This window comes from Rhinatrema bivittatum, chromosome 1 (assembly GCF_901001135.1).
Source record: "Rhinatrema bivittatum chromosome 1, aRhiBiv1.1, whole genome shotgun sequence".
Lineage (NCBI taxonomy): Eukaryota > Metazoa > Chordata > Amphibia > Gymnophiona > Rhinatrematidae > Rhinatrema > Rhinatrema bivittatum.
Window position 1 is genome coordinate 500,975,391 of NC_042615.1, and position 24,530 is coordinate 500,999,920.

General features: G+C 43.2%; 1 protein-coding gene across 1 annotated transcript in view; it reads left to right on the forward strand.

Moving 5' to 3' along the window:
- The first annotated feature begins 3,025 nt into the window (after positions 1–3,025).
- MECP2 (methyl-CpG binding protein 2) overlaps positions 3,026–24,530 on the forward strand; it is a 200,954-nt gene continuing 179,449 nt past the window's right edge. Inside the window, exon 1 of the mRNA XM_029609832.1 lies at positions 3,026–3,314. Within this exon, the coding sequence (XP_029465692.1) occupies positions 3,283–3,314 (32 nt within the window). The 5' untranslated portion in view covers positions 3,026–3,282. The remainder of the gene's footprint in view (positions 3,315–24,530) is intronic.

Consider the following 24,530-nt stretch of genomic DNA (forward strand, 5'->3'; position numbering starts at 1 on the left):
GACCGGACGGAAACAGAGAGTAGGATTAAATGGACAATTTTCTCAGTGAGTGCCTCAGGGATCTGTATTAGGACCCTTACTTTTCAATATATTTATAAATGATCTGGAAAGAAATACGACGAGTGAGATAAATCAAATTTGCAGATGACACAAAATTGTTCAGAGTAGTTAAAACACAAGCAGATTGTGATAAATTGCAGGAAAACGTTGTGAGACTGGAAATTTGGGCATCCAAATGGCAGATGAAATTTAATGTGGATAAGTGCAAGGTGATGCATATAGGGAAAAATAACCCATGCTATAATTACACAATGTTGGGTTCCATATTAGGTGCTACAACCCAAGAAAGAGATCTAGGCGTCATAGTGGATAACACTTTGAAATCGTCGGTTCAGTGTGCTGCAGCAGTCAAAAAAGCAAACAGAATGTTGGGAATTATTAGAAAGGGAATGGTGAATAAAACGGAAAATGTCATAATGCCTCTGTATCGCTCCATGGTGAGACCGCACCTTGAATACTGTGTACAATTCTGGTCGCCGCATCTCAAAAAAGATATAATTGCGATGGAGAAGGTACAGAGAAGGGCTACCAAAATAAGGGGAATGGAACAGCTCCCCTATAAGGAAAGAGGTTAGGACTTTTCAGCTTGGAGAAGAGACGACTGAGGGGGGATATGATAGAGGTGTTTAAAATCATGAGAGGTCTAGAACGGGTAGATGTGAATCGGTTATTTACTCTTTCGGATAGTAGAAAGACTAGGGGGCACTCCATGAAGTTAGCATGGGGCACATTTAAAACTAATTGGAGAAAGTTCTTTTATACTCAATGCACAATTAAACTCTGGAATTTGTTGCCAGAGGATGTGGTTAGTGCAGTTAGTATAGCTGTGTTTAAAAGAGAATTGAATAAGTTCTTGGAGGAGAAGTCCATTACCTGCTATTAAGTTCGCTTAGAGAATAGCCACTGCCATTAGCAATGGTAACATGGACTTAGTTTTTGGGTACTTGCCAGGTTCTTATGGCCTGGATTGGCCACTGCTGGAAACAGGATGCAGGGCTTGATGGACCCTTGGTCTGACCCAGTATGGCATTTTCTTATGTTCTTATGCTTTTGGCTGGCTGGCAACTTACTGTTCAGACTGCTACTTGTTCTGCTTTTGATTGGCTCCAGCAACTCTCACAGTTTAAAACACTCCATGTAGGTAGTTAACTCCAATTCTCACATGCAACAGTGTAACTTGGTATGTTATTTTTTTATATATATTTTTATGTACCACAGTCCGGACTTCTCTGTAGGGGTGGTAATGTTATTAAAGAAATAAATAGTACATAATGCTCCATAAATATCTTTAAACCTTACCTATAATTTAGCCTTAGTTTATATCCTCAAAGCTATAGGATTGCAGCCTGGGTCTGGCTCCTCTGGATCTCCTGGCCTTTGTAAAGTGTACTATGCTTCTGCACTGATCATTATGATATAGAAAAATAGACAATGATGGTAGATTTAATTTAATCAATTTCTACCTCTTCCCAATGAGGCTGCCCAAAGAGGTGTACAGCAGTATAAAAAAGGTACAATATACAAACATCAAATAAAATATAACATGGGGTAAACCATAATCCTAAACTATGACATTGCATGGACACAGAATCGCCAGAACCCCCTCCATATTGCCATATAATAGACATTCCCCAGCATAATACAGTAGTATTCTCCAAATTGAAGCCACCAGCTAGGCCTGATATACTAAATACTATTACTGGTTCTTAAAAATCCCAGATCAAATCAGCCAGCTAAAAATCCATCTAGTCCCTGTTGTATTGCCCCAATAGATCTCGATCATCATCGCAACTAAAGATCCTTTAAGCTTATGCCAGGACTTCTTGAATTGTTTTACTTTTTTATTTTTCTTATCCTCTCCACGGGGAGCCTATTATACGCATTCCCTATCCTGTATATCTGAAATTATGCTTAAAGAAATGCAAACCCTCACAAAGCCTTCGATCAGTCACGGAAACTTGTTTATCCAAATCTAAAAAGATGTTTCTGGGATTGCTCCCACATTATGAAACAGTTTAGCAAGATAATGCTCGTTTTTCGTTAATCTATCATCTTTTCGCAAGGCCGTAAAACATCGTTTTTTCAAGCAGGTTTCCCTCAAGTCTGGCATCTTTGGGCTCAGTAGTTGTTATCAAATGACATAATTGTATGCGCGCAGTTGCATATAAGCTATGGTCTTGAGCTAATGTTGTAGTTACCCTAATCTATTTTAAAGTTTATTTAAAATATTTGCTTTTTTTCTAATAGAGTGCGTTTATTATTTTGCTGTAATCTACTTTGGTCTCCAGGAGGGGAGAAGCGAAAAACATAACTTAAAAAAAAACAAAAAAACCCCGAAACATTTGTTACTCCTACGCTTATCGCCTCACCTTGAGCAAACAACGAAAAGGCGTGAGCTAAACAAACAAGTAAAATATATTTCTCATTCCCTACAACAAATAATTCAAAATTAAGCAAAAAAACCCCAACCCTATAAAAATGAGTTCTCCTACACAATAAGCCACCCTGATAAGTGAACACAATTCTAGGGGAGGGGGTGTGTGACGTAATGCACGCATTAAATTAGCTGCTGCCTCCTTATCCTATCACATGGAAGCTTGCCGCAGTCTTTCTAAAGAAAAATTAAATAAATAAACCGCACGACCGCGTCATCCAATCAAATATCCCCCACCCCTACACCTCCTCCTCTGCCTAACGGCACGAGACGCTCCACTTATCGAGCCCTCTTGGTAAAAGAAGCAGGCTTCCATCAAACAGCTTTTGAAACGACACATCCGCCAATCCAATCACAAGTGTTAGATGCGCCATAGGCCCCGCCCGCTCCCACTCCGAAAAAATAAAATAAAAAAATAAAAATAAAGCTCGCGCTTGACGTCATACGGCCTCCGCCCTGTTGCCCCTAAAGCTTTTTTTTTTTTTTGGCGGGGGCTTGCGCATCAGTTAGCACAGGGCCGTTAGCCCGTTTCCCCGCCTCGGGTGCTGCGGTTCCACGCGCACTCACTATTTGCTTGCGCGTGACGTTTTGTGGCCAGAGCTCCTCCCCTCTCCCGGTCCTTCCGGCTGTGCGCGCGCGCTGTTTGTTGCGCGTGACGTTGTGCGGCTGGCGCACAGCCCCCGCCCCGGTCTTTTCGGCAGCGCGCGCGCTGTTTGTCTGCGCGTGACGTCGTCCTCCCCTCCTCTTCTCTCCTCCTTTCGCTCAGTTCTGTGGTAGCTGTTTTGAAAATGGCGGCCGCGCCGAACGGAGAAGAGAGACTGTAAGTGAGTTTGAGTGTGTATTTAGAGGAGTGGGTGGAGATTGTGCTTGTGCAACTGCTCAACGACTGCATGGGGCGGTGCTGTTGCAATAGCCGAGGGACTGCAGCTTTGTGATGCGGGTAGAGGGGGCGTTATAGTGTTGAGGAAGAAGAAGGTCTGAGATGTTTCTAATGTCCTCCCTTCCTTCCAGGAGGTGTAGTGATCGGTGGGGCGGTTGAGAAGTAGGGGGGGATTAGATAGGCTAGCGGGCTGTGCATTAGACACCGTGGCCTGCGCGGATTGTAAGTACAGTTGGCCCAGCCCCCGCCCCGCGAGCCGGGCTGCGCGCGCGCGCAGTGACCGTTTCCCGTCCCCGTCCCCCCTCCCCCGCTTTCCTCACCGTCTTGATCCCACCAATGATTGTTTCAGGCTCATGTTTCCGCCACTTGTGCCAACCTGTACCAGCTTCACTCACTCCCATGTCCACCATGTCTGACACCCTCGATCGTGACCATGTTACACCTGTCTCTCACGCAGCAAGTGACCGTTATCGTTTTAAACCTCCTGTCGCTCAAGGCAAGTGAGTGACTTATTTCTCATCCTTATCCTACACATCTGCCAGTGACTGTTTTACATCACTCGTGTATTGTGTGATCGTTTCAAAACTCGTGTCATGTCCGTGACACACCTTGTCGCTTACACCTGAGTGACTTTTCCATGTTTTCCTCACCTTTACCTCACTCCCTGCCATGATTCCACGAGTGACTTTCACACCCATTCCCTTGTCCGGTGCCCACCTGTGTCCATTTCATTCATATGTCCACCAGTGACTGGTTTATGTCACGCTTGAATGCGACCATTTAACACCAGGAATCACCGGATGTCACTTCATGTCAAAGTGACCATTATGTCACTGTTGTCATTCATAATGACTGTTTCACCCCACATGTCGTTTAAGGCCAGCTAGTGATTGCTTCACTTCCTCATCTTACATGTCTGCAGATAACTGTTTTCCATCACCTGTCTCTCATGTGTGATAGTTTCAAACCTTAAGTCTTATCCAAGCAACAGTTTTGTCACTTGTTTCAGATGTAACCATTTCACATCTTGTGTTGCTCATGTCCCCATCTTACACATCTGCAGGTGACAATTCTATCATGTGTCTTATGCTTGACCATTTCAGCCATTGTCTCATGCCCGAATTACCATTTTATATCCCTGCCTTGCATGTCCACTGTGGATTGTTTTGTCACATATGCTCTTTAATGACACTTTCACGTCTTCATCTTGTGCTTAACTTACCTCGGTGATTATTTCATCTCTTGACTCATGCCAGAATGACTACTACTTGTCCCAGTTTCTCTCTTGCTCAGAGTGACAGTTTTTACGTCCCCCTCTTGTGTGTCCAGTGGCTAATTCCCAGTTTGTGTCTCTTGCAACTGCAAATAACTACTTTATATCCCTCCTCCCCATGCTCGTTTGTCATGTGACCATAAATGACTGTTTTCATGTCTTTATGTTTGTACCTATGAGTGACTGTTTCATGACCTCCTTCTGCTTTGTGCCCATGAATGATTATTTCATGTCCCCATGCTTTGAATCCTTAATTGCTATTTTTCCTTGACCTCATCCACTTTAATTGATCTGGCTCCTACATATGTTAAAAGGTGGAAGTGCATGGACATAATACTAATTATTTCTTCACAATCTTTAAATCTTATTAAAAACTTTTGCTGATTGCTTTTAACAAGATAAAAGGTGGTACTGTTTATCATAATTACATATTTCTATGCCACAGTTTCATATGGGCCTGATTGTAAAAAGCATTTATATACTTAAAATTGGGTTTTACATGTAGAAATGCTCCTTACCCATGTTAGTGGGCTTTTAAAAATTGCTATACCTTATGCCATTGAATTGTTCATAGGATTTACCCATATGTGAGTAAATGGCTTTTGAAAACTGCTACAGTATAAGTGTAAATATTTTTGAAAATTATCCCATGGGCCTGATTTTAGAAAGCATTTACATGCTTAAAGTTGGTTTTACGTGTGTAAATGCACTTTACCTGTTTAAGTGGGTTTTTGCAGAGTGCTACAGTATAAGCCATTGAATTGTCCATATGGATATTCAGGTGTAAGTGCACTTCATGCACGTAAATCGCTTTTTAAAATTGCTAGGATAATATGTTACATTTACCTCCTGTGTTCTTATATAAAAGTCGGATAAGCTTTCCTTAAATTGCTTAACTAAGTAGAGGACTTCTATGTGATCTTTAAATACATATTTTTATTTTATTTTAAAACACAACTAAATACTGATGAGGAGATGGATCTAGTTTCTTTTATTAAAAAACAAAACCTGGTCCCCACAGTGTTGTGGGTGGAAGTATTTTGTGCACAATATGGTCTGTGTACACATGCAAGTGTAAATATGCTGATTATAGCTTGTAAAATATTTACAGAACAGTATCCTAACATGAGGAGTTTAGTGTACTACAACTGAAAATATTTCAGATAAATAATATTTCAGGATAAATCAGTTGTTGGGTAGTATCACACGTTGTATTTGTGCAATTTTTGTTTTTTTAATAGGGTATATTTTCAACAGTTTGACAGTTTACGTACAGTAGAGGCATAACAGACATATAGTTTTGTATGCCTTTGCACTATTAGTATAATTAGTTGACCTTTTGTGTTTATAGAATGCAAAGTTCTCAGCTTTATGCATGTCTGTGTCTTGTGTGTAAGTTACTAATTATACATTTCATTTTTAGGAATAATTTTTCATAAAATACAAAATTAACAGTTAAAATTAAAATTTACAGTTAAAATAGAATACGTATTTACTATTGTGTTGACCTAAAATATGTTGACCCAGAATGTGAATGTTGACCAAGAATATGAATGCTGATTTTGTAAACCATTGTGATTTTCTGTTGGAACGACGGTATATAAAAAGGCTAAATTAAATAAATAAAAATTAAAACATTTGATGGGTGCAGTTTCTGGAAAATGGCCAAAATGTGCAGTATTTTCAATTTTTGACCTTGAGGACAAAAATGCTATTTCAGAGAATTTCAGATTTTTCTAGATTCTTAAAAATAAATGTTAACAAACAAGTTATAAGTGATATTTTATATAGGTCTAACAATATATTTTCTAGGTCTTGATATCTTTACTGGTAGGATGGACAACCTCTATATTAGGACATGAAGTACTAAAGAATTTTTACTATTTTATATCTTTGGGGAAAAATGCATAACATGTGGTCCTTGTGTTTTGATAGATTTTTGCCTTTCCTTTGTTTTTGTTTTAATTACTAGGTTGTGTAGTGTTAATGGAACTTCATAAAACATTTTTTTTTTTTTAAATCATTTTAAGAGTAGTCGCACTTATCTTTAATAAAACAAAGTTAAGGGTTTTTATATCATATGCAGGATGAAGGTAGATTGAAACACAGGGATTGCGATAAGAAAAAGATGTTTGTTTTGCTAAGTGTTTTTATAGAAAAATAATGCATGTGATCACTTTTAGAAAGATAAAAGGTGGTACTGTGGATTATCATTAAAAACTAGATTTTGACCTGCTGGTGGTGAAAAAATACCTATTTATATAGGATTTAAGTGGCTGAAATTTTGGAGCACATTGTGCTTGTATTCTCCTTTGACATTTGTGTGATGTGCTTGTGGGACTAATGCGGCCAATGATGGTGACATTGCTTTGGCTGATGCTGTTCTTTTCGTCGTCTGGTGTAATGTTGACACCCTGTGTGAGCTGAGGAGAGTTGAAGCAAAGTATTAAGTTAGAGTGTACTGACAAGTATATCAGGAAACATGTATTGTACTTGGTAACAGGTGCTGCCTTTTCTTACCACCCCAAAGAAGATGATGTTTTGACCTCATGCATTCCCATTGCAGTATTTAATTATATATTTTAGAGAAGAAAAGATGAGGCTGCTGGATAGAGTTTTTTCTTAATAGTTAATGCCTTGACAAAGAGGGCTTTGATCTCCAGCTTTTAATCCAGCAGATGGATATTGGACAAGAAATTTTGTTTATTCTTAATTGTATTGCAAGTTACAATATTTTTTTCTTTGGAACACTTTTTGTGTTTTTTTGCATTTTTCCTGCTCTTTCTCCAGAGCATAAAGAGCACTTTGCCAGTGAGCTTTTCTGCAGCAGCCTGTCAGAACTCACAATCTCTGTCCCTGTTTTTCTAGGCTTGTGATGAGGTCATATTTAGAATGTGGGTTGTCTACCCATTAAAGTATTATGATGGTAACATGACACAGGAGGTAAACCCTCCAGGGTTGTCAGACTCTAGCAGCCACATTGGCATTTTCATAAAGAGAAATAAATGCCCGTCAGTAGCACCCACACACATGCTAGCATAGAACTGAAAGTGGTTGCCCCAGTATCTTGATTAGACATCTAGGGGCCGATGTAATAAGCTGCGCTAAAGCTGCTGTGGGATTTTGCATGTTTTTTTGCGTGCATTTTTCCTACGCTAGTCTTATGCATGTATATAATAATGTGGTCAGTGTGGGAAAAACACACACATAAACCCACATAAAAACCTGTGGCTGGGGGGAAATTCAAGATGGCTCCCTGACCGGATGCTTGTTTGAACGTTCCAAATATCTGTTACCTATTTTGTAAAATTTACCTTCTATATGCCTTATAAGAGAAAAGGGAGACTGTACGTCTTCCCAGCTGAACCCCAGCTCCCTTCTGGACATCAAATAACTCAATATGCGCCCCCCATGTTGGAGAGGAGGACTTTGAGCTCCGCTGACGGAATGGGGGAGGGAGCCCAGATGCCGCCTGGGGAGGTAACACTCAGTCCTCCAGAGCCACGGATACAGCCGGATACTTTTCCTCCCTGCATCAATGAACAGATGGGGCTGCAGGGGAAAGAATCTCCTGGGACGCCCTTGGTAGCTGGGCTGAACGACGCTGCGGTGGACTGGGAGAGGCCTCGAGAGATCTCAGCGCCCTTGGACGAGGGCGGAGTGACGAATGGAACCGCGCAGCCCAGGGAAACAGCCGGAGTGAATAACTCAGAGATGGTCAGCGGTCCAATTTTAAAGCCCCTGGAAATTAAAAAAACGGCTATCATAACGCTGGAGTCCATCTGGGACTTGATAGCAAAGCTTGTGATGGTGCACAACGAACAATCTCAAATTGTGGAGGTGACCAACAAGAGAATGGACGCCCTGGAAACGGATCATGGAAAAAGACAGGAAGAGCACAACACAGCTCTGAAAGAGGTAAAAGAAAATTTAAAGATGATAAATGACACTAACTCTATAAAAGCACGAGAGAAAACATCTATTTTGCGAAGACTAGAGACGGTAGAGAATTATTTGAGGCAACTCAATTTAAGACTTAAGTTTCCCAGGGGTAATGGGGGAGATACCACTGGTAACTTTTAAGAGATATTTGAAAGATATTTTGAAGATTCCAGAAGAACAAATTCCAGCGGTAAAGAAAATCTTATTTTTACAACAAAAGCAACAACGGTCACAGATTCAGATCTCCTCAATAGGGGACGTGGAGAATTTAAATAATTTGACTGATTACCTAGAAAGTTCAGGGTTTGAAGTTGTTGAAAGATCTGTTCTTTTTGTCACTTTCTTTTCCGAATACGACAGGGGGCTTGTCATGAGGAATTACTTTAAAAATATGAATGTTTCTTATCTTGGAGGTACAATCCACATATTTCCTGATTTGTCCAGAGAGACTCAACTTTGTAGGAAAAAGTTTCTTGAGTTGAACCCTGAGGCTGTGGCTAGGGGTGCAAATTTTATGCTGCGATATCCAGCAAAATGTGTTATAAAATACTCTGGCAATACTTTTTTGTATTCTATAATCCAGAACAATTTAGTTCGTTCTTGAGCTCCAGAGAACAAACTTATATCAGTTAAATCCGTGCATATTGAGAAGTACAACATGGTTTCAGGGTGGCATAAAAGAAATGGTGAAATATTACTTTGTAATTTTCCCTGTGCGATTTACTTATTTTTCCCCCCTCCAAATGTTACTGCTTATTTAAAATGGGAATAAGATTACCACAATGTTAAGAAACTATTACTGTTATTGCTATTTCATTTGATATATTTCTTATTTATTTATTTATTTATTTATTTATTTATTTAACACTTTTTATATACCGGCATTCGTAGGACACATCATGTCGGTTTACAGGTAACTGAGAAAGGAACGTTCATTCATTGTAATATATTTCTTATGTGTAATTCCCATGTTTTCTATGCAAAGAGGTTCTTTGTAATGAAAAACTTCATAAATAACAAAAAACCTATGGCTGGTTTTGCACGAGTGCACGCAAAAGAGGCAATTAACTATTCAAGGGCTATGCAGGGAACTGCGCATCGGTTAGTGCAGGACTTTATACGCGTGTATTTTAGCACCTAGGTCAGGGCAGGAGTTAACTTAAAGCGCATATCTGGAGTCCGGTTTACTCCATTGCTAGCATTAGTGTGGTTTTGTGGGCATGCAGTTCTGTAATAATCATGGATTACCTTCAATTTTTCCAGATTCTATGGTACATTTTGCTGGTTAGCTAAAGAAATTTCTGCTGCATTTCCCGCATTTACTGGCATCCACCGGTACAGCTGCCATGTAATCAGAGATGGAACATGAAGGGGTTAGACTTTGCTCTACCTACCTTCAGTTCTAGTCCTGGACCACTAATGTCTTCACTGTTTTATGAAAGGGAAAGGCTTTCGACCTCTGAATCACTTGCGAGTTTCAGTAAAGTTTATTATATAGCGCCTTGACCGCATTCGTTTTCATGCATTTTATTTTTGCGCAGATTTTTTGTGTGCATCTCATTTGCATGCCTGTTTTTTTTTTTTTTTTTTTTAATTACATCCCATGGAAGCACCTGTTTTTGTCGCTTATGCTAAAAAAAAAAAATTAAAAAAAAATGCCCAGACAATTAGTGCCGATTTCACCGTGGGTTTTATTACATCAGCCCCTTAAGAGTTGAGAATTTTTAGATTTTTCATCAGGCAATTTTATGTTGCTGTTGTGAAGCCGTTCCTGATCAAAAGTGTTTTTTAAAATAATTTTGATTGTGCATGATAGTTTATGGTTGTGGCTGTCAGCCTTTCACACACTTCAGTCTTTATGTATGCAATATTTTCTGTCGATAAGCGAGTGAATGAGCCATGCTGAATGAGTGTGATGTCCTCTGGCGGTGCAGATCGGAATCTTCTCCAATAGCAGAGCTTTGCTTTGCTCATGCATGGGAGTTCCCGCGGGCGTCCCTCAGTCGTCATTAATGGTTTCAGTCAGTTGCGGTTTTTTCCGTGTTGCACGCTGACGTGAATTTTTTTCTCCTCCTTGGTTTCACTCTTTTCCCGTCGATAGCAGGGCTGAATTAGCCATGCTGTTTGGGAGTCCCAAGCTCCCTGGTTGTGTCTTTGTATGTTTATTGTTCTTAGGGTAGGACATCAACCTTTGAAGTGGTAGACAGTCTCATGTTCTTTTTAGTGATGATAAGACGGCTGTGCCTAGTGCTGCATCAGAGGTCGTCTGTTGTTGGAGGCAATAATGCGATGTGAAGGTATGAATGGACGATCATGTTGCCGCTTTGCAGATCTCAATTAATGGAACTTTTTTCTGCGAGCCGTTCACACGTGGGTTATTTTTCTCTTAGCGATTTTTCTCTGACTAGATTTTTTAGTCGAATATTTTTGGCGTTTTTTCTCAGAATTCTCATCCCAGATGGCTCCGAAGCCGTCTGGTTTCAAATATTGTCAATGTGGCAAAATTATGTCCATCATGGATGGACATAATTATTGCTACATTTGCTTAGGCCCGGACCACGATCAAAAGTCGTGCCGGGACTGCGGCAGGATGTCTCCGAGGGCCCAACGACACCGGGCCTCGAAGATGGAGAGGCTTCGCTTGGGTACTTCGTCCCCACCATCCTCCGTCCATTCTTCGCCGGGTAAGGCCCATCTGAAGCGGGTGTCCTCGCTGGGACCAGCGGGACTTGAGAGGCCCGAAAAACACTACAGGCCAGGGTCTCACACACCCTCAAGGCCTCGTTCAAAAGCCGGGGATCCGGCAGAGAATCTGCGGTGTAAAACACTGGGGGCCATTTCATCGGAGCCTGCGCTGTCTGCGTCGTCTAAGACACACGATGCCTCAAAACGAACGAAGCACGGCGCACCTACGGTGCATTGCCGCAACAACACATCCTCGACATGTCACACGGAGCAGGCATGGCGCACGGAGCAACTGTGGAGCACGGAGCACATACGGCATGAAGCCTATCGCACGACGCACCCACAGAGCATAGGATAATCCGGGATGCTCCTACAGCGCATGGTGCTAAAACAATGCACCTCCAGTCACCAGAAAGAAGTGCATTGGGCAAACATAGCCATAAATCACATATTGCTTCCACAAAACAAATAATACGATCAAGAAGTTCTTCAAGAAAGTCCTTAACTTCAGATGTAGACATTCAAGGCTTCTCGGCATCAGAATCCCTATCATCGGGCCTTTCTCCTAGTGGTAGTTCTTTGGCCAGTCTCTCATCGCTTTCTAGAGAGAAGAGACATTCTCCTTCCTTACAAATACCATTAACAAAACGTATTCGCCCTTTGCCAGTAATACCTCCTCAAGGTCAACATAAGGGACAAGTACCGAAAGATATTTTGCTTGCGGCTATTCCAACAAGAACCCCAATGCAAAAGATTCACATTCCTCCTCAAGGTACTTTGGCTGCATCAACTATAACGAAAATCTCAGATATTCTCTCCTCTTTTTTCCAAGAATGGTTCAAAAGGTGGAAGCATTAATTGTTCCAGTACTACATTTAAGTCCCATGGAATTGGAGGCTTAGTCACCGGTGGTTGAAGCCGGATCATTCCCTTCATGAATCTAGATATCAACGGGTGGTTAGACATTGGAAGGTTATTAAAAGGTTCATGAATAGCTGCTATAGCACCAATGTGAACTCGTACCAAAGTGGTTGCTAATCCTGCTTCATAGAGTGTGTGCGGATATTGCAATAATTGAGTGGCCATGGATGAAAAAGGGTTTATGTTCTTTGGAGCACACCAGTCTAAGTAACGTTGCCACTTCCCTTTGTAGTTACATCTAGTTGAAGGTTTCTGTGACGCAATAAGAATATCCTCTAATTGAGAGGCTAAGCCTAAGGGAGTTAATATTTGCCTCTCAACCTCCACGCTGTGAGATGAAGTGATTGATTCATGGGGTGAAGTAGTGAGCCCCCTTCCTGTGTCAGAAGATGTGGAAGGTTTTGTAGCGGTATCGGTGGATGAATGGAGAGTTTCAAGAGATACGTGTACCAGGGCTGTCTCGGCCATGCCGGGGCTATTAAAATCATGTCCGACACGTCCTGGATGCATTTCTGAATCATTCGTGGAATGGGTGGATAGGCATACATCAAGCTTGGTGTCAATGGAATAAGAAAGGCATCTGGAGCCATTCTTTGATTGCTGGGGTAAATTGAGCAAAAGGTTTGGACTTTTCTGTTTGCTTCCGTGGCAAAGAGGTCTATTATGGGAAACCCCCACTGTTTGAAGATGGTTTGTGCCACCTCTGGATTCAAGGTCCATTCGTGTGGATGAAAAATCTGACTGAGACGATCTGCTGTTACGTTGTCCAGACCTGGAAGATAGGTTGCTTGAATTGATACCTGGGCTTTGACTGCCCAATGTAGAATTCGTGTTGCTTCCTGGCAGAGAGTCCAGGAATCGGACCCTCCTTCCTTGTTTATGTAAAACATGGCTACCTGTTGTCTGTATATACCATGAGGCTTGATCCCCTGTATCTGATCTGAGAATGTTTGAAGTGCCATCCAGATGGCTCTTAGCTCCAGGAGATTAATCTGATATGTGGATTCCTGAGGGGTCCACAAACCTTGAGTTTTCAGGTTGTTCAGATGTGCTCCCCAACCTTTGTTGGAGGCATCTGTGGTCAGAGTTAATTGGTGAGGTGGTAAACGGAATGGAGTTCCCGAGGAAAGGTTCTTCGACAGGAGCCACCATCGAATGTCCTCTTTCATTGCATTTGTAATTTGAATCTTGGTGGTGAGTGGTTGTATGTATTGAGACCACTGGATTTTTAAACCCCATTGTAGTCTGGTGTGGGGAACCACATAGATTGCTGCTGCCATATGACCTAGAAGTTGAAGAACCTGGCATGCTGATGCCCGGCTTCTGTGAAGTAGGCTGTGTGCCAGTGATTGTATGATTTGCATCCTGTCTTGGGGAAGGTACGCTCTCTGTTCCACCGTATTTATGAGAGCGCCTGTGAACCGAAGTATTTGAGTCGGTTGTAGGTGAGACTTCTCGAAATTGATTATAAATCCCAACGTCTGAAGACATTAGATCGTGCGTATCGTGTGTTCTTGCAATGTAGACTGGTCTGATGCTACTATTAACCAGTCGTCCAGATAAGGGAATATTTGGATTGAAAGTTTTCTTAGGTGAGCCACCACCACTGCTAGACATTTGGTGAAGACGCTTGGGGCTGAAGATAGGCCAAACGGGAGAACCTTGTACTGGTAATGTGTATTCTGAACTTGGAAACATAGATAACGCCAAGAAGACGGGTGAATTGGTATATGGGAATATGCATCCTTCAGGTCGACGGAACATAGCCAATCGTTGTGTTGAATCAGTGGTAGGATATTTTTGAGAGAAGTCATTTTGAATTTCTCTCTCTGTATATGTTTGTTGAGTAATCGGAGATCTAGAATGGGTCGTAGGCCGCCCGATTTCTTCGGAATGAGGAAATATTGGGAATAAAATCCTTGGTGTTGTTGATGAAGGGGAATAATTTGGATGGATAGATTGAATCTGCAGGTTGTTCAATTCTACTGTGAGGGATGTGGAGTGGTATCGTATCATCCTCTTCGGAGGAAGAGATGGAGTGGATTGAAAATTTAGAGAATAACCGTTTCTGATAATGTTTAATACCCACTGATCTGAAGTGATGGAATCCCAATTTTGGAGAAAAAATTGAAGGCGTCCTCCTATGAAAGCAGGTAGTGGTGGTGGCTGCATCAGTTTCAAAAAGAGGAAGCAGGCTTCTGCTGAGGGGTTGGCACTTGTTTTGTTGTTCTTTGCTGCCTGGCATGACCCCTAGTGCCCTGCTGAACTGCATTTCTCGGAGGGACATACTGTTGAGGCCTGTACTGCGTATAAGGCCTGTTGTATGATCTCGAGTAATAACGACGACGGTAAGGATAGAATCGATGTTGCGATTTCTGAGAATCTGCAGGAGTGGTGAGAGATTGTACCGCTGCACTTTGTTCTTTCAAATGTGATACGATATCTCCAAATTTATCTCCAAAAAGATTGTCGCCCATACATGGAATGTCTGCCAACTTCTCATGGACATCCGTCCGAATTGCGCTGGCTCTAAGCCAAGCCATACGCCTGGCTGCAATAGCTGAAGCAGATGTTCTTGCTGAAGATTCAAAAGATTCATAAATAGAGCGTAATAAATGCCTAAGTCCTTCTTCCATCTCCAAGAAAGACTGTTGCGGTGTGTTGTTTTCGGATATACACTGTGGACGCGGTTTTTGGAGTGTTTCAAAGAGGTACTGCGTAGTGTAAAACTGGTGGTGATGTATCCTATTGGTAAGCATAGAGAAATGATAGATCTTTTTCACAAAATCATCTAGGCATTTATTTTCTCTGCCCAGTGGAGTATTTGAATGCAACTTATTCCGTTTTGCCTTGGACAAGGCTGATTCTACCACTATTGATTGGTGTGGTAGTTGGGCTGATTCGTAAATTGCTGAATTACGCATCTTATATTTGATGTCAATTTATCTAGAAGTAGCCGGTGATGAGAAAGGAGTCTTCCAAATTTTAAAGAGTAGGTTTTCTAATACCGAATGAGGTGGGAGAGCGGTAGGCTCGGGAGGAGACTCGAATATCCTTATGATGCCAAGCATTTCAGCTCTTGGGTCAGGTATTCTTCCCGTTTCGACCTGAAGAAGACTGCCTACTTTCTCAACAAATTTCGAATAGGTCAAGTCCTCCGGAGGAGAATATGGTTCAGGTAAACCTTCCTGAGGATCAGATGGCATACCTGTTGAGGAAGTCACAAAATAAACTGATTCCGGAGAACCTGGGCTGACGGGTAGAGTTGGAGCATCTTCTTTCTCTGGTTCTGGAGGTTCTATTCCTGTAGGTGGTGCAGGAGAATCTTCTGGAGAACGTTGAGGTGGTAATTCCTTTGTTTTTTCCAATTAGACTCTAGCCACATCAAATACATGACATGGAAAACAGTTTTTCTCATTGCCATAACTTCTGCAAGGAGGGTCAGTGAATTACAAGCTTTAGTCCACTACTCCCCTTATCTTGAATTCTACCATGACAAAGTGACCCTTCGTCCTCACCCTTCTTTTCTACCTAAGATGGTAACATTTTTTCATCTTAACCAAACCATAACTCTACCTATTTTTATGCCAAAACCACATAATAACGAACGTGAAAAACTTTTACACACTTTGGACTGTAAGAGAGCGTTGGCCTACTATAAAAACAGGACTCAATCAACTTCAAGGCCTTCTCAACTGTTCCTTTCCTTTAACCCAAATGATCCTGGTCAACCAGTCTCAAAGAGGACTATAGCCAGTTGGTTATCACAATGCATACTTTTTTGCTACAACAAACGCTCCATCAAACTACCCACTAAGCCTCAGGCGCACCAAATTCGCGCCACCGCAGCATCAGTTGCACACTTAAATAAAGTTCCATTAATTGAGATCTGCAAAGCGGCAACATGATCGTCCATTCATACCTTCACATCGCATTATTGCCTCCAACAACAGATGACCTCTGATGCAGCACTAGGCACAGCAGTCTTATCACTAAAAAGAACATGAGACTGTCTACCACTTCAAAGGTTGATGTCCTACCCTAAGAACAATAAATATACAAGGACACAACCAGGGAGCTTGGGACTCCCAAACAGCATGGCTAATTCAGCCCTGCTATCGACGGGAAAAAGCAAGTTTGCTTACCGTAAACGGTGTTTCTGTAGATAGCAGGATGAATTAGCCATGCTGACCCACCAACCTCCCTAGACAGCCACAAAGAATCAAACATTCCTTCTGAGCTTACCTCTCGCTTGGCTACAAAGAAACTGAAGAGGTGAGGGAACCGCACGGGAAGACGACCGCGCAGACGCACAGAGTTCAAAACTCTGTGATCAGCTAAGAGAAACTCCGCCTACCCGAGATCGGGGCGCTTCCCAAACAGCATGGCTAATTCATCCTGCTATCTACGGAAACACCGTTTACGGTAAGCAAACTTGCTTTTATTATTAATGTCGATAACAAGAAAGGCCCCAAGTTTCAAATTCTGCTCCTGCGGGCACATCATGTCTGACACGGACGGACACAATTATTGTTATCTCTGCTTTGGTCCGGACCACGACCAGGCTTCCTGTAGGGACTGCATGTTGCGTTCATGCCTCTTCTTGCCCCTCGCTCCACGACTCCCTTCAGCTCTGACGGACAGATACACCGGTGGCTTCTCCCTGCCTCTTGGTCCCGGTGTCCCCGGGCTGGCTTGACGCTATGGATCCGCCATGTTCCTGATAACATAAGGGCGCGTGCGCGCTCTGGACTTTGTACCAGCAAGGGCGCGAATCTCGGGGGCGTCCCCCCATAGTGACGTCATCCATTTTCACTTTAAAAGGTCTTTGTTTGTTAACCTCTAACGAGTTAGCAAGGAACTCCACCAGGACTTGCTTCGGCAGTCCACAATACTTGCAACAACAATCCGAGTCAGCGAGGGGAATCCTTCTCCACTGCTCGGCCTTTTCAAACTTACCAGGAGTACCCGCTCCACGGGGGCTCTGCTCTCTCTTCTTGATTTCAGATTGCTGGACGGGATCCGGTACTCGCTTCTCAAGGGCCTACTTCCCTGAATACTCAGAAGACTCCTCATTGCCTGGAAGCGATCGCAGACGAGACAACAGTGAGTTCTATTGTAGATAGGAATCGGTACTCGCTCCACGAGGGCCTACATTCCTATAGCTCTGAAGACTCCCTTCCGTCCAAGACGTTATTGCAGGTACAGAGATTGAGAGTTATATTGGCAGGATTGCGGATAGGAACCGGTACTCGCTCCACGAGGGCCTATGTTCCTAGAATCCTTTACAGACTCTCTTCTACTCTAGAAGCCATTTCATATACAGCTATTGTGAGTTCTTATTACAGACTGTTTATAGGAACCAGTGCTCGCCTATTGCTCCTGTTCCTGAATATACTGAAGACTCTCTGTGGCTTAGAGACCATTGCAGACATCTACTATTGTGAGTGTATCATCTTGTATCCAGTATACCCTGTCTACTCACTACTTCTAGTCTCTCTCTACAGCTCTGCGACCCAGAGATTACATTCCAGTATCAGAAGGACTTCAGCCCTACCGGACACATCGACTCACTACTGCCACCACTGGTGGTCCAGCTTTCAGCCTAATAAAGAACTATTTGTGTTTATTTCATATTCTAGCCTAGCCGGTGGTTCCTCTCAGGATCTCCTCCTGAGGGCGCTGTCATCTGCCATCGGCCCAGGGATTCACCATTTCCTCCATTCCTTACACTACTGTCACTCTGTGGGAGCCAACCACTACCGACTACTAACACCGCTTACGGAAGTATTATATAGATAGCTACCTTCTCTTTCAATGGGACTTGCCAGCAGCCTATATATAACAGATTGCTACTCCGTAGCGGAGGCATGATAGATTGCTATCTCAGTAGCGAAGTATAATATACCTATTGTTAGCTCCTCTCCTCAGAAGAGTATCATTGAACAGATTGCCAACTCCTCTTCCCTGGGGAGTTGATCCATAACAGATTGCTACCTCCTTCCCTTACAGGAGCATCTAACAGCAGTTCGCTAACAGATTACTAACTCCGCCCTTCTGTCGGGGTAAGCACTACAGATAGCTAACTCCTCCCCTCTAGAGGAGCAGATTATGACAGATTGCTAACTCCTCCCCCTTTCAGGAGAAAAGCAGGACAGATTGCTAACTCCTCCCCTCTGGAGAAGGAGAGCGTAACACTGCGGTCCCATGTCCCCTTGAGCCCGAAGGGAAAGAGCCAATAAGATCACAAGGCTTTGGGGAGAAACAACCTCTTCTCACTCCGATAGTTATGTGCCCTCCTCTCGCCATTCCATTCAGTTGTTGCCGGGCCTGAAGCCTCACACTCCTACAGAGACCCAAAAAGGGGCTTCTTCGGAGGACATAGCGACTCAACAAAAGAAAAAGAATCACCATAAATCACCTGAAATCAGGCCAACAATTTTAAAATCTGGTGTTTCGGAAACTCCTTCAGTGCCGGCAAGACGTTCGCTACTGTGCACGGCAAGCCTAAGTGCATTGATATGAGACCGTCGACTCATATCTTTGCATTGTCCCATGCCACCAACGCATCGGCGCATGACGCACCCCAGCCGTCTGCGTCCTCAGGCCACAGATGCATTGGTCTTGATGTGCCCCAACCATCTGCGTTGAGTCAAGCCATCGACATAACGCCGCACGAAATTTCTGCATTGTCTCATGACATGCCAGCATCGTCCAAAGGTAGACCTGTGTTGGATAACCATGCATTGGCGCCAGTCCAAGGTGCAAAGCATCAGACAAAACACAAAACAGGAAAGCTTACTATGCCATGTGAGCTCATTCCACATGACGCACAATTGTGTCCAACGATGCAGTCAAGATTCTTAAAGCACCCACTGGAAGATCTTTACCTTCTGGAAGATCCAAACCCGAGGTTTCAGTACCAGGAGAGACCTACATCTAGAGATCAGCGTAACGCCTCTAGAGAACAAACATCCCGGGACCTAGAAGTGGCAGTAGATGTGGAACCCATTCTACAGACCTTCCAACCCAGATTTTTGTCCCTACGACCCAATCCCCCTCCATTATCTCCTCAGGATCTTCACGCCACAGTCAGCAGGTATATTCAGTTCTTTCAAGGGACTACAGAAGAAGACAGGAAATTTCTTATATCTAGGAACCACTATAGCCAAAACCTAAGAAAATTGTGAAGGAGACTTTATCCGTCAGACCCCTCCATTCTCCAACCTCAGATATTTACAAAGTAGTTGTGCAACCATATATGGGCCACCGTTTGGTATCCCCATCTACCACTACAGATCGTCTGCTTCCAAGGTCTCCGGGATGTAGCTCCACAGAGATCATACACCACATTTCAGCCATTCTATCCGGATTTTTTGGTTCTCGCCATCTAGAGGTCAGTCCTCTGAGGTTTCCCATCTCAGACTCAGAGCGTCTCAAGCCTCATCATGGAGCGGTCTCCCCTCTAATCAGGTCACACTCTCCAACACAAAGTCTGAGAACTTGGGAGCTGCATGACGCGACCCCGGATCCAGTGGAAGAGGTGGAGAAGCCAGAGTCCTCCTCTAGATCAGTCTCCTCCTTTATCCCACACTTCTTCTATTGGACTCCCCTTGGATGAACCAGAGAACCCGCCGGAACACCTACTCCTCTCCTGAGGATCTCACATATCCAAAATGTGTGGAAAAAATGGGGTCCTTGCTTAACATAGAAATTTGAAAGACCCTGGAAAGAAGTCTTTGGGCTCTTATAGATACTAGATGTCCCTTCAGAACTGAAGGCTCCACCGCCTCATTCAGTCCTCCTCATTCAGTCCTCCTTAAATCCTGGGCATTTCCTCACTCCAGCTTACCGGTGGCCAGAAAGTTAGATTTGAAGTACCGCCTTAAAAATTCTCAATGTTATGGCCCTGTTCACCTCCCACACACATCAGCAGTGGTTGAGTCAGCTAGGAGGAAAGTGACAACGGCCTAGGTAACACCACACTTAAATGGTTCAAATCGTACCTAACAAAACCACTCATACAAAGTTAAACTTAATACTGCTGAATCCAAACAAATTCCCCTCACACATGGAGTACCTCAAGGATCATCCCTCTCTTCCACCCTCTTCAACATCTACATCCTCCCCCTATGTACGGTCCTTACCGGACTAAATCTAACCTTCTTCATATATGCAGACTATGTTCAGATCCTACTCCCCATAAAAGGGACCATCACAAACACATTAAAAAACCTGGGACAATCACCTTCAAAAGATAACACAACTACTATCGCAAATGTCCCTCAACCACAAAAAAACGGAAATCCTCCATATTAACAACAAAACCATCTCAACCCTCAAAGACAACAACTCAGCTCCTTCCACAGACGGTAAAATAATCTCTTCAGTCAAAGATCTCGGTGTACTCATTGACAACGAACGCAGCATGAAGACTCATATCAACTCAATAATAAAAGTTGGATTTTTCAAACTTCAGATCTTCAAAAAAATCAAACCACTGCTCTACGCCCATGACTACAGAACAGTACTCCAAGCACTGCTATTTTCCAAACTCGACTATTGTAATGCCCTTCTCCTGGGCCTTCCATCCAATTCTCTCAGACCACTGCAACTGCTCCAAAATGCAGCGGCAAGATCAATTTCAAACACCAAAAGATCAGAACACATCTCACCTATCCTCAACAACCTTCATTGGTTGCCCATCCCCACACAAGATACAATACAAAATTCTTACAGTCATCCACAAAGCACTATACACTGAAAATTTCAACTGACTGAACCCTGCTCTTCACTTCCAAACCACCCAGAGAACTCTGCTCCACCAACACTGGACTCATTCCAACTCCCTCAGCAAAAACGGCACACCTAACCTCAACAAGGAACTGCTCCCTAACAGTGGCAGGACCAACGCTCTGGAACAGTCTACCACCTCAACTCAGGCTCGACTCCTCATCACAATCATTCAAAAAAACCTTAAAACATGGCTCTTTTAAAAAGCATACCGGTGGCCAGAAAGTTAGATTTGAAGTACCGCCTTAAAAATTCTCAATGTTATGGCCCTGTTCACCTCCCACACACATCAGCAGTGGTTGAGTCAGCTAGGAGGAAAGTGACAACGGCCTAGGTAACACCACACTTAAATGGTTCAAATCGTACCTAACAAAACCACTCATACAAAGTTAAACTTAATACTGCTGAATCCAAACAAATTCCCCTCACACATGGAGTACCTCAAGGATCATCCCTCTCTTCCACCCTCTTCAACATCTACATCCTCCCCCTATGTACGGTCCTTACCGGACTAAATCTAACCTTCTTCATATATGCAGACTATGTTCAGATCCTACTCCCCATAAAAGGGACCATCACAAACACATTAAAAAACCTGGGACAATCACCTTCAAAAGATAACACAACTACTATCGCAAATGTCCCTCAACCACAAAAAAACGGAAATCCTCCATATTAACAACAAAACCATCTCAACTCTCAAAGACAACAACTCAGCTCCTTCCACAGACGGTAAAATAATCTCTTCAGTCAAAGATCTCGGTGTACTCATTGACAACGAACGCAGCATGAAGACTCATATCAACTCAATAATAAAAGTTGGATTTTTCAAACTTCAGATCTTCAAAAAAATCAAACCACTGCTCTACGCCCATGACTACAGAACAGTACTCCAAGCACTGCTATTTTCCAAACTCGACTATTGTAATGCCCTTCTCCTGGGCCTTCCATCCAATTCTCTCAGACCACTGCAACTGCTCCAAAATGCAGCGGCAAGATCAATTTCAAACACCAAAAGATCAGAACACATCTCACCTATCCTCAACAACCTTCATTGGTTGCCCATCCCCACACAAGATACAATACAAAATTCTTACAGTCATCCACAAAGCACTATACACTGAAAATTTCAACTGACTGAACCCTGCTCTTCACTTCCAAACCACCCAGAGAACTCTGCTCCACCAACACTGGACTCATTCCAACTCCCTCAGCAAAAACGGCACACCTAACCTCAACAAGGAACTGCTCCCTAACAGTGGCAGGACCAACGCTCTGGAACAGTCTACCACCTCAACTCAGGCTCGACTCCTCATCACAATCATTCAAAAAAACCTTAAAACATGGCTCTTTTAAAAAGCATACCCAGCAACCACCCTTCGCCAACTCCATTAAGATGAGTCCTCCTTCCCCTCCAGCTCACTCATCGCCCCCCCCCCCATACCCCCAAAGTACCGCATAACCCAATTCCACCCAATTAGCGCCTCTCATTTTAATTAATCCCCGACCCTCCCCCCTTCCCCTCAACCCCTCTCATCCCTTCCCTAGAGCCTCACTCCCCTAGGGACCCTCCCCTCGCGACTCTGGTCAACAAAACCCCAGATCTCCCACTGCTCACTATTTGACCTTTGACCTTTGACATACAGCTAATTCAAAATCCCCCCCCCACCCAAAATCTTCTCCCGACCCCCTTCCCTTCATATGATTCCAGCCACAGATACCATGAAATTGAACATCATATAGAATTCTCCCTCTCCCCATATCCTGATGTAACATGCCTGAACATATTTCCACCATACTGAGAACCCCTCTGACATAAGTTATGTTATTGCATATGTCACGAAGATTAAATGTTGCATATCTTACGAGGTTTTAAGGTTGTTGCATTGGTTTTTAATGTTCTTACTACTGTTATAATTTATAATGTCACTTATGACTCTCCACAGACCGTTTGTTACTTATGTTACAAAGTTTCAATGTAAAATAAGAAGTCAATGTTTAATAGACTCCTCTGTTAATCTGTAAACCGGTGTGATATGTCTAATTGAACCTCGGTATAGAAAAACAAATAAATAAATAAATCTCCTCCTCCCCCCAGGAAAGGATAACAAATTACTGGATGACTTTGCGAAAAAGATCTTTCAGAACTCGATGCTTGCCTCGCATCCAGCAACACCAGTTCTATATGGTCCATTACATATACGAGTGCTTGCAGCTACTGAAGCCTTTCGTGCGCTCGGATACTAGTGACAGATCATTCCTCAATCTTTAACTGACCTGGAGGAAGGAATCTGTCATCTCCTCTGCTCAGTATATGAAGCTTTCAAAACTACCTTCAGGGTTTAAGCATTGGTGATAGCGGCTTGCAGAATATCTTGGCTTCAAGCGAGCTCCATTATGGAGGATGTACATGATAAACTGGCAGATCTCCCTTGTCTCTGGGACAGTCTTTTTGGGGACAAGCTCCGTGAAACAGTGGCACAAATCAAAGAGCAGAACATAGTAGTGCAATCCCTCACCTTAATGAGCGACCATTCTGCATCTGCCAAATAACCATTTTTGCAGTACAAAAGGCCATACTATTCAAGGAAATCCTATAGGCAATACTCACAGTACAGACCTACCTCCTACCAACAGCTCTATCAGCAACCTCGTGCACAACTACCAAAAAAACTGCATAGAGAGCACACCCATGAGATCGTAGGCGACTAAAGCCTCCTCAACAAACTACACCCAAAGGTCAGCAAGGTTTTTGAGGAATCCCACAGCCACTGAAAGCCAATACAACTATGGTCACCCCTGTGGGGGCAGATTCTCCAAGCATTGGGAGGCATGGTCCAAAATTTCTTCCGATGGGTAATGAATATAATCCAGCAGAGGTACCACTTGCATTTCAAGTCCCTCTCTCGTTTATCACATTTGCCCCCGCTGGTCAAGCATCTCGACCAGCTTCCCCTCTTACAGCAAGAAGCGAACAAATTGCTTGGTCAGAGGGCGATACAGAGCATGCCACCATCTCTCCACAATACGGGTTTGTACTCCAATACTTCCTTTTCCTCAAACGCCCGTGAGACTTGCGTCCCATTCTAGACCTTTGCTCACTCAATAAAACACTCGAGAGAGAAATTCAAAATGACAACTCCAAAGACCATCCTCCCCTTCATTCATCCGTGGCGGGGGGACGGGGGAACAGGACTGGATGTGCTCTCTCAATCTCAAGGATGCCGTTGCGCATATTCTGATTCACCGCTCCTGCTGGCGTTATCTGTGCTTCCGAATAAACCAATTCCACCATCAGTACAAAGTTCTTCCGTTTGGTCTCTCCTTTGCCCCACGGATCTTCACAAAGTGTTATCAGTGGCTGTGGCACACCTATACAAAAAGGGTTTATGAATTTTCCCATACCTGAACGATTGGCTAGTAGCATCTTCCAATCCTCAAGATCTTCAATCAGACCTGCGGACTACAGTACGCTGCCTCGAAGAGTTGGGTTTTCTCGTGAACTACAAGAAATCCATTCTTCAGCCAACTGAGAGACTACA